The sequence below is a fragment of the Epargyreus clarus genome, unplaced genomic scaffold (genome assembly GCF_041222505.1).
Source record: "Epargyreus clarus isolate Ecla_fem2 unplaced genomic scaffold, WU_Ecla_fem_2.2 ptg000031l, whole genome shotgun sequence".
Taxonomy (NCBI): Eukaryota; Metazoa; Arthropoda; class Insecta; order Lepidoptera; family Hesperiidae; genus Epargyreus; species Epargyreus clarus.
In genome coordinates, this window is record NW_027332236.1 from 4,933,344 (window position 1) to 4,951,466 (window position 18,123).

General features: G+C 38.6%; 2 protein-coding genes across 2 annotated transcripts in view; both read left to right on the forward strand.

The window, feature by feature from the left end:
* Window positions 1-18,123, forward strand: part of Gfrl (Glial cell line-derived neurotrophic family receptor-like) — a 231,230-nt gene that overhangs the window by 141,742 nt on the left and 71,365 nt on the right. The window contains exon 2 of the mRNA XM_073089799.1: window positions 16,558-16,680. Coding sequence (XP_072945900.1) covers window positions 16,578-16,680 — 103 coding nt within the window. The 5' untranslated portion in view covers window positions 16,558-16,577. The remainder of the gene's footprint in view (window positions 1-16,557; window positions 16,681-18,123) is intronic.
* On the forward strand, window positions 12,073-14,128 carry LOC140754806 (tubulin beta chain). Its single transcript, XM_073089916.1, has 2 exons — window positions 12,073-12,236; window positions 12,777-14,128. Exons 1-2 carry the CDS (start codon window positions 12,180-12,182, stop codon window positions 14,061-14,063), a joined length of 1,344 nt encoding a protein of 447 aa, XP_072946017.1. The 5' UTR covers window positions 12,073-12,179; the 3' UTR covers window positions 14,064-14,128.

The window sequence follows — 18,123 nt, forward strand, 5'->3', positions numbered from 1 at the left end:
ATAGTTCTAAATCTAGAATTTAAAATATCCAATGCTTATCTCCATGAATGACGCATATAATTTTAAAATTATTTTCTCAAAAATAATTTGAAGTAAAATATCATTGAATCAATTTTCTTAAAAAAATTAGTTGAACAAATGTGTTGCTCTTGCTACTCTTATAAAACTAAGAAAAAATGGAAAAAACACAGTACCGCTCAACGCTGTTGTTATATGTGTAAAGGTGCTAGTAAACCTCGAAGGTTTTAATGCATATTACAAGTCTATCCGTGCAGTAGGTACTTACTGATGATTCACAGTATGTGTGAAAACGTAGTTTGAAAAGTAAAGAAAAATCATCAAACAATTTGCAAACAAATATTGCCAGTTCAACACATAGTAAAGATTGCTATTTCCTGACAATCTAGCAATTCCAACTCATGTCCGCACTTCGGGGACGTAAAGCCTAGCTCGTAAAACCTAACGGCACAAATTGATTTCTGTATCCGAACTTTATGCTTGTAGTGAAGCTTTATATTTTTTTGTCGTAATTTAGAAATATGTCGGTGAGTAGAAAACGTTATAAGTCCCTACGCAAATAGTTCTACTTTCAATCTCAAGGAATTTGTCGTACATTAAAAAATGTCGCAAATGAAATATAAATACAATACAATGGAAAGCAAATTAAATATAGGTACGTCATACGAAATTCGTACGCAAACGGTTCAAGTTTCTATCTCTGGATATATTTTTGTCGTACATTCGAAATTCGATAATTCATTCATTTTGTTCCAGTTTCTATCTCTCAGTAAATATTTTGTCATACATTCGAAAAATATGTTGGAAACTACAAAATGTAATTAAATTCCCAAACAAAGTTATCTAGTTCAATCCTAACTACGAATAGATGAACAGCTGAAATGTCAAAACAAAAATAGCCGAATTCGCTAGACAAATCTATCACAAATTATCACTAGAACAGTAACTTCGTTAATTACCTCCTGAACTATGCCAACACTGGCCCCAACATTGGCTATGCAAATACTACGGAACCCACTCGGACTACTAATGACTCCTCGCGTTGTCGAAATTGGGAAACTAGGCCAAATTAAAACCTACAGTTTGCTTTTTGCATTTGCTTTCTTATTTTCAACTCTTCAAATTGGCCGCTTTATAATAAGCAAAAATGCTCTGTATTTTCTTACTTGTTATAAGGTATATTTTTTCTTCTTAATAAGTACCTGGAAGATCGACCAAGCTAGTGAAACTTGTATTGAACCAATTTGGTTATTGAACCACATATATTTAATCTTCCTATGATATTCACTAATACACTACAGTTTAATGTGATCGCTAAAATCGGTACATTTTAAAGATTATAACCACTACGTTTATTTAATTTGACATCATATTTTTCATTGATTTTTTTACAGATTTCCATGGCAGTTAGCCTCTAGTGCTAGTACTATTAAGTGGATCAAAATATCCCTTAGCCATTCACACACATCAATATAACACATTACCGATATGCCTGGAAGCCGAAATATTCATATTCACAGTGGAAACCGTAATATACGGCAGGTGCGCGTGCATTTGACACCCGGCGGACACAAATATCTCCACAATCGCCGCGATATTCACGTATGCGTTTGACATCTAGCGGACTCAAAACGATATTCAATGTATCATTGAAGATTTACGGTGAATTTTCCGTTGATATTTTTTGTTAAATACATACACTGAACAGAGGAATAGATTTTTAAGCAAACGTAGAGTTTTGGAGGTGGTCTGTAACCGGACTACCACGATCTAATAGCAACTTATTACCAATTGGTAACAAGTCTTTCTGAACTATGTATCAAACATCAATAAATATACAACAACCCGGTACTGACAAAATCTTAACAATGTCCGCTTTTTATCTATTTGATTTCAATTAACAGTTCTATAACTGGTAATTATTATAAGAAAACAAAAACTTGTCCGTTTATAAGTAATAACTAAAAAGGGAAGTTATTTTTTCGGCAACGTGTTCAGATGAAACTAGTAAAAATTAATAAATCAAATGCAAAATCAATACACGATACAATTAGAGCGCGGCGTCCTGTTATTTTATTTACCTACTTACACTAAATGATACTCGAATTAAATGGCACTGTTAGCGTAGTAATAGAATAAAAAGTAGAAGTAGATTTAAAATTCAACCTCGCTCGCCCAATTACCGTTATGTAATACGAATAAGCAAAAAGTTCCCTAAAAGGACATATTTACTTCAAGTTTGAATAAAATATGATTTTACATTTGAACTTTAAACTTTCCAGTTCTAACGGGCAGCTAAAACGCAAACATGAGGAATACGAGTATAGTATGTGACTAGTAGCTATAGTAGTTTACATATATTTACATAACGGACGACATTTGCCTTAGGACGGGTGATTGCGGACTGTTTGTTCAGAATTCAGAATTCAAACCCAGAAGGGTTCTGTTTTCCACTGTGACGGAATTATGGGAAATCCAGGTTGGTGTTTGCTTTTCGGTCTAGCTTTAGTTAATACAGCTCAAATTGGTGAACTGTTAATTTAAAGAAATGTTCTTGGTTGAAATGAATCGATAGTAATCGATACTGCAACCTTTCAAATAGAATAATTTCGCTATGCTATTCTTCATCTGGTAACTGCCGCCAAGCAAAATATTATGACGAAACTTACACATCTAAGAATTAGAAAAAAATCTAATCAAAATCCAACTGTGGACTATTGCGAAAATCCTTATAACTCTGAAAGTAGATCCGTGCCCAACGGTGATATAGTAATCGATTTGATGACAACGATGTAGTTGTAATCACCTTGAAGTTCGTAGAACCCTTTGTGGTTCGACTCCGGCGGCACCACCGCCACACCTACTTGTGCCTTATAACAGTAGTGTAAAACGCTGCTGTATTCTGGTTTGAAGGGTATGGTAAGGGAGACATATTTTTCCGAGGCGTTCCAGCTTTGTCCTCAGGGGTAGCGGCGCTTCTGTGGCCGACCTCAGGTAGAAATATCTAATCCTATCTGGGGTTGATTTCAGATGTCCATAGGAGGCAGTAGCCACTTATCATCAGGTGGAACGCATGCTCGTCTTTTACTCCTATATTATAAAAAACTTAATCTATAAAACTAATTTATTTATGCAAGCGTTTGTAAGATATATTGCAGTACTGCTGCAAGAGACATTAATTTCCAACCAAAGTAACATAAATTTCGCGTCTGTTTGAATAGTAGTGTACATAGCAATGCCGTTTGAGATAAAGCCTGTGTCTCCTGAGAGTAGCCTCTAGCTAAAGGGTTCTTATGCTGGTTCAATTTAGTTAATTGAATGCTGGTTAAGATTGATTAGCAAACAAGTATGCAGTCCACCTGATGTTAAGTGGCCAATGTCGATTATGAACACACCTAATGAAATAACAACAAAAGATAGCCGTCTTATGAATGATCTGCGGATTCCATCAGATTTTAAGTAGTCACCGTCATGTTACCTATTTTTGCCGTCGCCGGCAAATTAATTAATTTCTTGTAAGGGCATAGTATGGAAAATCATAGCAGCGTCCCTAGGATTTGAAAGCCGAACTTGCACCTTAGAGAACCGAATTGTTCATAAGTCGTAATTTATGGATAGATTGCGAATCTTGTAAAAACCTCAGCAACATACCAAGCCTGCTGTCAGCAACCCGCGGGCTGCGACATACGAGCTGCATTTGGCCTGTGACCCTTGCGGTCCGTGGAATTGCTGTCTCGCTTTTTTTGCCGTCAACGTCATCAGACAATATTTTTATTTCTAAATGATGAACTTTTTTGTCGTATTTAAATTTCAGAACTTCAGAGTGTGGCCAACCAATTACCTCATGTAGTTACTATGTGGTCCATGTAGCCAAAAGGGTTGCCGCACTGCACTAGACTATGTCTGCTATGGTTGGTTAAAGCGTCAACTAATCAAACATTCTTCTGCAGCCAAAGTCCATATACCGAAGTCCGAGTCATCAATCCCAAATCGATATCCACAACGAAAGATTTACTGTTAGTTATCTGATGTTATAAGTTACTTACTTAGGCTACTTATGTTTTAGAAAAAAAATAGCATTTCGTACCAAAAAAAGGATGCATGAAATTTACACTGAAAATTATGCGAAAGCGTGGGGAAAAACTCTTCAAATATATATTCTGCAGCCAAAATCCATATACCGAGATAAACGTCATGAATCCAAAATCGATATTCAAAACGAAAGTCCAGAAAATTCCCAAATTAACAACATTCAGCTTTGTGCTACCAAGCGCGGATACAGCGGGCAAATCCGCCGGCCTTATCGGATTAATCACAGTAATGCACCCCACACAAAGAGCTTCACAAACACAGCTGTGAGGTATGAAGAGCGGTAGTTCAAATTCAATTTCGGTAGAATTTTTTGGAGACGGTATTTCTGTTTTATTACCTGTGCGAGTCACTATTGATGTTGCAATTTCAGGTCGCTGGTTATAATTATAATTCTAGAGTAAACATTTTCAAGCACGGCCACGACTGTCAGATGAAAATGATATGCTACAAGTACCTCCGTCTTCCATGAATCCGTTCTTCAGCGGCCAGCTTCGATGCACTTAACACTGTTTTTCAGAATCCCACGATGTCATATACTTATGTGTATAGTTTGACATGATAGAACGTTCACTTATGTCTGATTTTAGGTGTGTTGTGTTCAAAACGTCAACAAGTAAATTTTTAAATTTGACTTTTTTATTCCTTAACGATCAATGTCAGCCTAGAAAACAAGTCTCTCTTTACATGTTGTTACGATTAATGGATTTAATCCATTACGCTTCTCTCTACGAATATGTTCATATATTGCGCTTACTAGAACACAGCCAATTGTAGAATATGGCAAGGCCCCAAATCTCCAGGAGAGATTTATGTCCAGCATTGATCATCCAAGGGCTGATAAATTAACATAGTATAGTTTATGGCCACTATTTGCAAAATAAGACTAATATTTTAGAACAATTTACGTTTGTCATGACCGACAAAATGATTTTCTTGATACGAGTACATTATTACTGCTTTTGACACGTATATTTGCACTATTCTCTTATAAAATAGCGATGACAAACTTAATATTTCCTTTGTCGTAATTTTGTCGCATTCGACCAATACAAGTTTGATTGAACATTTTACCATTCAGTTTTGTCGTCACTTTGTCCTATCCGGACATATGAGTTTGACTGAAAAAATTATCATTGATTTTCTCGCAATTTTTGATCCGACAAATACGAGCTTGACAGAAAAATGGAAAATTAACACGCATATCATTATTCAAAAGCTAAGAGTTATACTTTGTAATTAATAATTTATATTAATTGCACCATTTAAGTAACGTGTTATTACCAGAACGTTTGTGGTGAACACGCATTAACAGTTTTAAGTGATTAAAACAGCGTTTATTTACAAATTGTATTAATTGACCTGATTCATATCCCATTAAACTCTCGTTCATATTTTTTGGTAATCTCATTAATCCGTATATTAAAATATGTTTTACCTTTTCTGTTCACAATTATTTGTTTTTATACAATTGATGTAGCAAGCATGCAGTCCAACTAATGGTAAGTGGTAACTGCCGCCCATAGACAAGAAGTCGATCACCGATGAGTTGCCTTTCCTGATAGTAGTTTCATATGCAAGTCAGTTGAAATTCGAATCTTTCCACCGAAATACAGAACTACTTAACCCCGAGGTATCTATAAAAGCCCTATCTATTGTGATCCAACTGCTGGGCAAGCGTCTTAAGTCAGAAAGAAAAAGGACCAAGTCATCATGCTGATCAAGTGCTGATTGATAGACTTCACATACAATATACAAAACATTTTTAGAGCACTCTAAGATGTTTCGTTGGGGCTTCGAGATGTGTTTCTTCAGTACTTAAGCATGAGATAATTTATTGTATTAAAATAACAGAGTTACGTAGTTGTGTGACCGAAGTTTATATCACCTTGACGTTATTTCTTCGAATAGCCACATAAAACGTTAAAGAGACAGGTGTTTGTTCGGTCGACGGAATCTTATCGATTTCATTTATAATTCATCCATCGGTCACTTCGTTCGGATTGGTCGGAGTTTCGGTATCATATTTAAAACAGTATTGCCTTGTTTGGTTCATTATTTATTCAAGGTAACGTGCTGATGGTTTTAATCAATATCACGTATTTGTGCTCTTCAATTAATTATATAAAGCACGTGACAGATACACGACCTTCATTATATAAAGCTAGTGATAGATGTACGACAATGATTAATTTTGAGTGTGGGTTTTATATGGTACCAGACATATTCGAAATAGATCGTACAAGGAGAAAAAAAGAGTCATCCACAACTTATTACCAATTGGTAATTAGTTGATCTAAAGTGTATGTCAAATGTCAATCTATCCATAATGGTATTAGTGTTTAGCAGGATGAAGTCCTTGAATGTCCATGAGAGAAAGTACTACCTTTATAATACAATATTATACGGTGGTTCCACCGCTGTTGAACCACGAAAAGTTCCACCAACATATGGCTTTGACACGTGATCCCGGGAGAAAATGTTAGTCAAATTGAAGCAGGATCAAATAGAACCGCGGTGGGTTAATTGGCGTAGTTAAACAAACTTCAATTAACAACGGAACAAATTTAGGACATTAAACGGGGATTCTCGAAAACCTCCAGTTATTAAAAGTTGTTTATAGAAGTAATTTGGAATAGAATTGTCAGGGTCTGATGTTACAAAGTTAGAATGAAGCATTTTCGACGCATTAAACAGGAAAAATATACACATACGATACACATACTCAAATACACCCACACAGGCGCGCGCACACACACATACACACGCGCACGTACATAAACAAACACACACCCACGCTCAAACACACACACACACGCACACATACACACGTACACATACCGGACACAAATAATACTCGTAATTATAATTATTTTTAAGTTTCTCATTCTACTCGTAAGTGATGTAAAAGTAACTATAATTATTTTTAAGTTTCTCATTCTACTCGTAAGGAATGTAAAAAAAATATGAGATATATAGATTCATAGACCTATACATACTCACACAGACACTTGGTGAAGCAATTACTTTATGTTTAACATACAAGGCCCGGATTCGATGCCCGGCCAGTCAAAGCAAAATCAGCAAAGTCAGCAAAAATCAAAATTCTAAACTTGACTAGAGCAGCAAGGGTTAGACTAAAGTGCATTATTTATTACAATATCTTCAGCATAATGGCCAACAGCCAAGTCTTACCATTCTTTTGCCAATTTTTCGATGAATTTAAAGATTTATTCTAATTAGTTTTTGTATAAATATTGAATATACGAAAGGAAATCTAAAAAACTGCATCTTAACATTCGCACTGAAATCGACAAAGTAAGGAATATTCCGCTTTAAACCAAAAGATAGATAAAATACAAAAAATACCACGTTGTTTAGGGTTAAATTTACCATAATTCATACACAACCCAGAAAGGTCATGGGGCAAGTGAGAAGGACGAGCATATGTTATGTGATAAGATAGAAAGGGACGGACAACGTTACATTATTAACACATCAGATGAGTGGCTTTGGAGCTGACTGAACTTGAAATTGCACAGTCGAATAATTAAAGCGTCTTTAGTTTAGTTAGGTTGCTTCCACAATACAAACATTTGGGAATGTACTTTCATTCTAAGTGACTGTATATTCAGTTCTTTTTTTATAATATAGGAGTAGCAGTGTTTAACACTGCTGTTATGAGGCAGAAATAGGTGTGGCGGTGGTGTCGCCGGACTCGAACCACAAAGGATTCTATCACCTTCTGTTCTAAGTACATACGATTTTTTTATAATATAAGAGTAGCAGGCATACAGTTCACCTGAAGGTGGCTACTGTCGCGCATGGACATCTGTAATCAACCCTAGATACGATTTGTTTTCTACTCAAGGTCGGCCACAGATGCGCCGCTACCCCTGAGGACTAAGCTGAAATGCCTCCGACAAGTATATCTCCCTCCCTCCGAACCTTCCTGACCAAAAAATATTAATAATCTCGACTTACACTTGACATAATTTATCAAATCCAATAACAAACTGCACCTTTACTTACACCACGTTTACATGAAATATGGCTAGCAATCCAATTCCGTGCTCTTCAGACTGACTTAGTGAGTTTTCTCAATAAATCGATCTTGCACCATACAAATTATCTCGATTCCCGTTGACGACCGGCATATCTGCGACCACGTGCCATGTCACGCAGTTTCCTCTACATTCACCGTCCATTGCTATCTAAGTATCAAAGAGAATACGGAACCTGGAACCAGACCAGCGTTGGATAGCGTGGCATACTGCACCTTTATTTGCAACGCAACTAACATGAAACAGCAATCCAATTCCGCGCTCTTAAGGCTGACTTTCTGTTAGTGAGTTTCTTGAGATTTCCGTCTTGAGAGCTGAGAAAATCTTGTAACGAGAGTAATTTAATTAATGATATAACTTTATAAAGACGCAATACTTGAAGCTCGAATTGCTGGTTGAATAGTTGACCGTAGCTTCAAATACGGCCAATCTTTAGGTGGGTGACCACTGGTACAAATTATGTTTAGGTTTGGAAGGGCCAATATATCATGGTTTTAATAACATCTGTGCAGTGTTAAGCGCTGCTGTTTTCTGATTTGAACTTAACACACCGTTAAGGGAGACATATTTATCTGAGCCATTCCAGCCTAGTCCTCATGGGTAGCGGCGCATTTGTGGCCAATCTCAGGTAGAAATATCTAATCTTACCTGGGGTTGATTACATATGTCCATGGAGAGTAGCCATGTACTATCCATGTAGGTAGACTGCATAACCGTATGCTACTCCAATATCATAAAAATATTTATATAGGGCAGAAGTAGGTGCGGCGATGGTGTCTTTAGAGTCGAACCACAGCGGGTTGTACCATCGAATGTAGTAACATAACATACAGAGTAATTAAGCTCTGAATCAGAATTAGTATTGTGTATTTAACTACTGTAGTAGCTTCAAACCGATAGTTGGATGTCTAAGGACATGCAAATGTACTCTAAATATTACGTTTCCACAGTACCATGCAAATGTAAGTGATTATATTGTATTGTATCGGTATGTAGAATTATCTCAGAGGACTCCGGTTGGTTTCCTTTGGAGATCCCGGAGTCCTCTACACAGCGCCGAGGACGGCCACCGTATAGTGCGATAAAAGTCCCACATGACATACTAACATACATAAAACTGAAAATTCGTACCTTCATTGGAATGACAGTGGCGCCATCTGGCGAAAATTGGTCGTACCAACTCTGGAACCTTCGTGGGCTCATGGACAACTACTTTGCTAAAGATCATCACTTGATCAAATGCATAGTTTACGATTCAATCCTTACTAATATCGATTAAAAAAATCGATTTTTTTGGTCCAAAAGATCGATTCTCCGATTAATCGATCTTAGATCGCCATCCCTAGTTCACGTGGGATTTCCAGGATAAAAACTATCCTATGATTGAAGGTGGTAGAACCCTTTGTGGTTCGACTCCGGCGGCACCACCGCCACACCTATTTCTACCTAATAACAGCAGTGTTAGGCGCTGCTGTGTTCTGGTTTGAAGGGTGTGGTATGGGAGACAGACTTTTCCGAGGCGTTCCAGCTTAGTCCTCAGGGGTAGCGGCGCATCTGTGGCCGACCTCAGGTAGGAATATCTAATCCTATCTGGGGTTGATTACAGATGTCCATGGGCGGCAGTAGCCACTTACCATCAGGTGGACTGCATGCTCGTCTGCTACCCTTATATTATAAAAAAAAATGTCCTTTCTCGGGTCTCAGACTATCTTTGTACAAAATTTCATTAAAATCGGTTCAGTGGTTTAGGCGTGAAGAAGAGACAACCAGACAGACAGACAGACAGACAGACAGACAGAGTTACTTTCGGATTTATAATATTAGTAAGGAAGTAAGGATTGAAGAAGCAAACGAGCATGCAGTCCATGTGATGATCAGTAACTCCATATAGAGCATGCACACTTTTACGTAATTTTAAACAATAACTAAATAATAGTTCGTTATTTTCGCATGTCTTCGCAAGGGATCTGCGGGTTGGGCAAAGCTTGCTGACGCAGCTGAGGACGGATGCCGGCACCACAGTTGCCACGAGGCCTGAAGTTCTGAGAGAAATTGAGAAGTTCTACGGACAGTTATATACCACTTCGCGTGCGCCTCTACGACCTGTCTTTGACAAGCGAGCCACGCTAACCCGGCACTATACCGAAGATATCCCGGACGTCAGCCTTTACGAGATAAGAATGGCCCTCAAACAGCTCAAAAACAACCGAGCCCCTGGCGAAGACGGAATAACAACGGAACTGCTAAAAGCAGGTGGCAAACCGATTTTAATAGCACTCCAACAGCTATTCGATTCCGTCATTAGCCAGGGTATAGCACCGGAGGCGTGGAGCAAAAGCGTGGTGGTACTGTTCTTCAAAAAAGGCGATACGTCTTTGTTGAAGAACTACAGGCCCATTGCGCTTTTGAGCCATGTCTACAAAGTGTTCTCGAGGGTTATCTACAATCGAATAGCTCGCAGGCTTGACGACTTCCAGCCTCCCGAACAAGCCGGCTTTCGAAAAGGCTTTAGCACCATGGACCACATACACACGCTGCGGCAGGTGGTACAGAAGTCCGAGGAGTACAACCTGCCGTTGTGCGTGGCTTATGTGGACTATGAGAAAGCCTTCGATTCTATCGAGACGTGGGCGGTATTGGAGTCACTCCAGAGGTGCCAGATCGACTATCGATACATCGAAGTGTTGAAGTGTATGTATAAGGCAGCCTCAATGACGATCCGATTACACGACAGAAGTACGAACCCCATCCAAGTGCAGCGAGGTGTGAGACAGGGTGACGTATTGTCTCCAAAACTGTTTACCGCTGCACTGGAGGACGTGTTCAAACTGATGGAGTGGAAAGGATTCGGCATCAACATCGATGGCGAATACATCACTCACCTTCGATTCGCAGACGATATCGTCATCATGGCGGAGTCGCTGGAGGACCTCAATACCATGCTCAATGACCTCTGTGACGCCTCTCAACGGGTAGGTCTTAAGATGAACATGGACAAGACGAAGATCATGTCTAACGTCCATGTCACACCCATGCCGGTCGTTGTAGATGGCGTCACACTCGAAGTTGTTGACGAATACGTTTACCTGGGACAGATAATCCAGATGGGTAAGTCCAACTTCGAGAAAGAGGTCACTCGTAGAATCCGACTCGGTTGGGCAGCGTTCGGGAAATTGCGTGACATCTTCTCATCCAAGATACCTCAGAGCCTGAAGTCGAAGATGTTCGAGCAGTGTGTGTTGCCAGTGATGACGTACGGTGCCGAGACGTGGTCTTTCACTGTGAGCCTTATACGAAGACTCAAAGTCGCTCAGCGAGCTATGGAGAGAGCTATGCTCGGTATTTCCCTACGCGACAGAATTCGTAACGAGGAAATCCGTAGGCGAACGAAAGTTACCGACATAGCTCTCAAAATAAGCAAGCTGAAGTGGCAATGGGCTGGCCACATAGTTCGCAGGACCGATAACCGGTGGGGTCGGAAGGTCCTCGAATGGAGACCACGTCTCGGCAAAAGGAGTACAGGACGCCCCCCGACCAGGTGGACTGACGACCTGAAGCGGACGGCGGGAAACCGCTGGATGCAGACGGCCCAAGACCGGTCGGAGTGGCGCAGACTAGGGGAGGCCTATGTCCAGCAGTGGACCAGTAAAGGCTGATGGATGGATGGATGGATATTTTCGCATGTAATATTAATTTAATGAGAAAAATCAATAAATAATTAACAAATTATATTACACCAATGTATTATGTAAGGTTAACTCATTTTATCTTCCAAATAACCTCACCTATCAACCTAATAAATCTCATTTTACTCTTCCAAAGAGTTTCAATATGATCTCAGGCCGAAAATAAATAGAATCTCGTTCAAAGTTTAAAAACGCCTTCAATTCAATATTTTTCCAAAGTATCATTTGTTTTAAGTCGTTCCGTCTAGTAGGTCGTGAAGCTAGGATATCGTCAGCGTTCTTAGTATTTTAGTATTAAAAGTTACTAAAGTTATCAAATAATATGAGGGAAATCGTACATATACAAGCTGGGCAGTGTGGAAACCAGATTGGTGCAAAGGTAAGCATTTTTTCCTCATATTTTTTGTATGGAAACAATAAAATTAATTTCATGAAAGATTCATTATTCATTTATATATACAGACATCTAGCGTACCAGGGGCGGGCAGTGGCAGTCAAAATTATATTTTTCTGTATCTTTTCGACAAATACGGCCCGTATGTCGACGGCCCTGTTACAATTAATATAAGTAAATACGTTAATAGATATTGTCTATAAAAATATCTGCCATGGTCTGTCTCTAATACGTTCAATGCCTTTAGACATAAACTGTATAAATATGTAAGGCTCTCATTCGTATAGTAAACATTAGAATCCGCTTTATAAAATATTGTTTCAAATTAAATTACTTTAAATGTAACAATTACGATAAGTAAAAAATTTAATAATACTCTGGAATCCATTACCCAAGTGCAATACTTGCCAAGAATTATCTGAGATGCTTAACATTCGTGACATTTATCCTCGTACACCGTTTATGGAGCTTGTACCGTTCATATATTTGTATTAGCTTGCAGTAACATAAATTGTACATTTTCAGTTCTGGGAGGTTATATCGGACGAGCATGGCATCGATCCAACTGGCACATACCACGGCGACTCCGATCTTCAATTGGAGCGTATCAACGTGTATTACAACGAAGCCACCGGAGGAAAATACGTGCCACGAGCCATTCTAGTGGATTTAGAACCTGGCACTATGGACTCCGTGCGATCGGGACCGTTCGGTCAGATCTTTCGACCGGATAACTTTGTATTTGGACAGTCAGGTGCTGGCAACAATTGGGCTAAGGGTCACTACACAGAAGGCGCGGAGTTGGTCGATTCTGTTCTTGATGTCGTCAGGAAAGAAGCTGAAGGTTGCGATTGCTTACAGGGATTCCAGTTGACGCATTCTCTCGGTGGTGGCACTGGTGCGGGCTTGGGAACGTTACTCATTTCGAAGATACGAGAGGAGTACCCCGACCGTATCATGAACACATTCAGCGTTGTGCCCTCTCCCAAAGTATCTGACACCGTGGTCGAGCCTTACAATGCAACCCTCTCAGTACACCAGTTGGTAGAAAACACTGATGAATCCTATTGCATTGACAACGAAGCCTTATACGATATCTGTTTCCGAACACTAAAGCTAACCACACCAACGTACGGAGACTTGAACCATTTAGTATCTGCAACAATGTCAGGAGTCACCACCTGCCTTAGATTCCCCGGTCAACTGAACGCAGACTTGAGAAAACTAGCTGTCAACATGGTTCCCTTTCCCCGTCTGCACTTTTTCATTCCCGGTTTCGCTCCTCTCACTTCTCGAGGCAGTCAACAATACAGAGCATTGACTGTCCCGGAATTGACGCAACAAATGTTTGATGCGAAGAACATGATGGCTGCTTGTGATCCGCGTCACGGTAGATACTTAACAGTCGCCGCAGTATTCAGAGGTCGAATGTCCATGAAGGAGGTGGACGAGCAGATGATGAATATTCAGAACAAGAACTCTTCGTACTTCGTGGAGTGGATTCCAAATAACGTGAAGACTGCTGTGTGCGACATTCCACCGAGAGGCTTGAAGATGTCTGCGACATTCATTGGGAACTCGACTGCTATTCAAGAGTTATTTAAGCGAATCTCGGAGCAGTTTACAGCCATGTTCAGACGTAAGGCCTTCTTGCATTGGTACACTGGGGAAGGTATGGACGAGATGGAGTTCACAGAAGCTGAGAGCAATATGAACGATCTGGTGTCGGAATACCAGCAATACCAAGATGCTACAGCTGAGGAAGAGGGCGAATTCGATGAGGAGGAAGAGGGTGGTGATGAGGGAGACTAGACTTTTTGTTAAGAATTTAATACATTTTGTTGTATTTTAATTTGTTTTATTATATTTTGAACTACTTTAAAGGTTTTATTTAAAGTCAAAAGCCATATTTTTACTTAACGTTTACACAATTAACTACTCATTACCACAATAGATTCTTTATCACTGAAACATGGAAATAGATGTAGGGACCCATCTCGGATACTTAACTATTCTAGTTTTTTTATGACTGAAGTAGCAAACTGGAATGCATGCCGATGGCAGCAATAGTCTGTGCCCATGAACGATTTTTAGCAGGCAAAACGATAGATCGACTATTAATAAGGAAAAATCTGTCAACTTCCGATCTTCGGTGCCTAAAATTGGATGGATTTATTTTTATTAAAAACGATCATTAGCCAATCCACATTTCCTATTCTTACTTTCATAGAATAGGAAGCTAGCTTATATCAAAAACCAATTTCTTTAAATTCTCCGAACGTGTCCCAATTCCGTGACTACCTAAATATACATTTAGATATCAAAACCCGGTATCGAGCGGGACTCCGAAGCGCATTGTGCATTCGAATATTCTGGATGACTTGATAAATGCGACGCAAATAGCTCGTCGATACTATGTTGCCGGTTGGGGCTCTGTTTTAATGTATTTCTGGGAAATTGAACGATTATACTGATTTCGTCGTCAGTCTACTGTCCTACTCACAGGTCCCACTTCTGGGCACAAATAAGAGGAGTTTAGGCCATAATCCACTGCTGGTCAAGTGCGCTTTGATATACTTTACACAATCTTGAGAACTTCTTAAATCAGACGGACCTGGGATTCGAACCTTAATCAACTCAACTGATAGGTTGAGTTACAATATATACAATATGCTATCATTGCTTTTATTTTATTCTACCAAGTAATGGCTTGAACAAACATGAGTTGTAGATCATAATGATTAAATAATCGATCAGAGCAAATTTTATAAGTTGAGATAAACTCGACAACTTTATAAATACTAGATCATTTACTCGTATGTTGAGCGAAACATTAGGGGATAAGGTCGTAGAAAGAATGAATTCAAACACTTAACCGTGAATCTCTATTTATTGTGTGTCAATTTAGAGAGCAAAGCTATTTAAACATCAAATTTAGGTAAATCTACAAAGCTAAATGCTATATAGACTTCGCTCTTGAATAGATAACGGCCTCGTCAGACTAGCTACTTTTAGCATCTGCGATCGAGCATTTAGCTTACGTAAGCTAGATGCAGTGATCAAACGCTACAGCCAATGTTTGAGTGTTAAACGCAGCTGCTTTTGGACGCTAGATGCAGCATTACTGCAAACGCTAAAACGCATATTTTAGAAATCGCCATCTAACGCATAAAGTCACAAACGTGAAGAACCTTCAATGGAATCACTAACGCGAAACATTGTTAAAAGTAGTACGTCTGTTAGAGCCCTAAGACAGGATAAACAAAATCGTACTAAAGTACAAATTACTGTATAATATACAGTTGTACAAATAAATACAATTTTTACACGCTTTTTATTAGCTTCACCTGTATGTTTGTATGTTTGTTTGTATGTTTGTAACCGACTTCTTTGGGCGCGATTTTGACCCACTTTAAACGGCCAGATTTCGTTCAAACTTTGTAGATTTATTCACAATTATACTATTTACTGTTCCTTAATTGATTCCTAGATTCATTTAGATTTTCTACTTTTTAGTTAATTTTATCATAAAAGCGTGTTTTTTAGTTTTTTGAACTATATTTATTTTACTAAACGGTAATTGAGCTTGCATATATTGTGAACAGAGTTGTACATAATAATGAAAGAGATACATAACTTGCTTAAATAAAAGTCTCTGCTTTTAATCTTATTAGAACTCTTTTCCTCTTAAAATTTACTTTTGTATGACATGAGTCATCAGTTGTCATTATTATATTTATTGCTCAGAGTAATGATATTGACCATAATTATTTTCATTCTCGGATCGGACGGACCTCTCTTGAATATCAATATGTTTGAAATCAGAGCTTATTTTATACCAGTTTTTCTTAATAGTCAAAGTACAAACTATCTTCTGATCCCGTAATTATAGCGAAATTTGCACCATTTTCTAGTCCAATCTTAAGCTTTCAAATAAAAATAGTTTCATCAAATCTGGACCAACAATACTTACGAGATACTCAGACAACAATACAGACAAACTTTAACAGGGTATGCTGCAAATATATTATTGAAATAGCATTTTACAGTAAAAATAAGGTTATTTAGTAAAAGGACACTCGACTCTAGTAGCAATCTCTTTAATCCAAAAGCCCTCTTTTAATATGTAAATAATTGGTAATCACTACGTAAATATACTGACTGTTCTTGACAATAATATATGCACCTACAGAAGTTGATACCAACTTCCATGAAAAATGTATCCCCAAGCAATCTTTACTTTATACTGAAAATATAATTGTTATGATCAAAATGTTTTAATTAATGTAATGATATCTTGTTACAGGTCCCGGGATAAAAGGGACGATGGCGATCCTTAACTGTCTCCTCGCGAGGCAGCTCTGCTTCGAGGACGCCTCGTGTTCCGCTATCCTGGAGATAATACCGCGCGTCTGTGGATCTGAACTTGGTAAGTGTTGCCTTATTAGTTTGCTTCCTTCATTAGTTTATAAGTATTTAAACACCTATTTCTGCCTCATAACAGCAGCGTTAAACGCTGCTGTGTTCTAGTTTGAAGGGTATGGTAAGGGAGACATACTTTCCCGAGGCGTTCCAGCTTAGTGCTCAGGTGTAGCGGCGCATCTGTGTTCGACTTCAGGTAGGAATATCTAATCCTATCTGGGGTTGATTACTGATGTTTATGGGCGGCGGTAGCCACTAACCATCGGGTGGACTGCATGCTCGTCTGCTTCTCTTATATTTAAAAAAAAAATCTTATAACTGTTTTTTAACTCAACCGATTGAGCAAAAATTTAACATACAGGTTTTGGCTTGGAAGATAATGCATGATTCGCTGAAATGGGTATCAAATGTTTTCGGAGAAAAATATGAAAACTTTTTGTTTTCAAACTTATTAAAAAAATAATTTATATTAAGCAATAATAACTGGTCTGATAAGGAGACGAGTCCTATCTTTGATCACATACAAATTTAAATATGGAATACCCAAATACCCTGCCTTAATCAGCAAACCTCAAGGCCCAAGCTCAATACTGCACCGCAGATACATAGAATAATTAATATTATACAAATACTCGTAAACAATGTTGACAAACTTATTTGAAGTCACAGATAGACAAGAACTGTACCTATTTATAGATAGCAAACTGTAGTCGGATTTACAGACTAGACTCCGTATCCTCTCAAGCATAACAGTTGTTACACAAAAGGAAGCCGCACTCACTAACAAACTAAATGTACAGACGGCACAAGTATATAACATATACATATGTAGTAACATTTTGCTTTCTAATGCTAAGATACGTCAAGTAAGCATCGCATATTAGATTGTGATATACGCGGCTGAAAGTGGTACAAGCCTTAGTGGTTCGACTCCGACGGCACCACCGTTACACAATTTCTACCTCATAACAACAGTGGATTCAGCCAAAACAGGATTACATTTTTATTTTTACTTTCAAGGAACTTATAGGTATAGGTTTCCCCACAATGTTTTCCTTTACCGTTTAAGCAAGTAATAATTTGTAATATGTACATAACTTTAAATAACCGAGGTTTGTACGTATGTCTGACCTGGGATTTCCTTCCATACCCGGATTGAGCGACCAAATTTCAACAGTTATTGATTTGATGTTGAACCCGGATCTACTGAGGAACCACTTACCCATCAAAACCGTATACATCATATCGTAACAAGACGCTTCAGTATTCTGCGCTTCCCGCGATCAGTGGAATAAAACATCAGAGCATCTGCGACCGACATGTTTATTTAAGCCACCGTGGCAGGTGTCGTGTCCGATTGAGGAATCTACGCATGTGGATATTTTAATGATGCGTTGCAAAGGAAGTACCCTTGTGGTTTAACTACCATGACGTGAAATAAGCATCACAT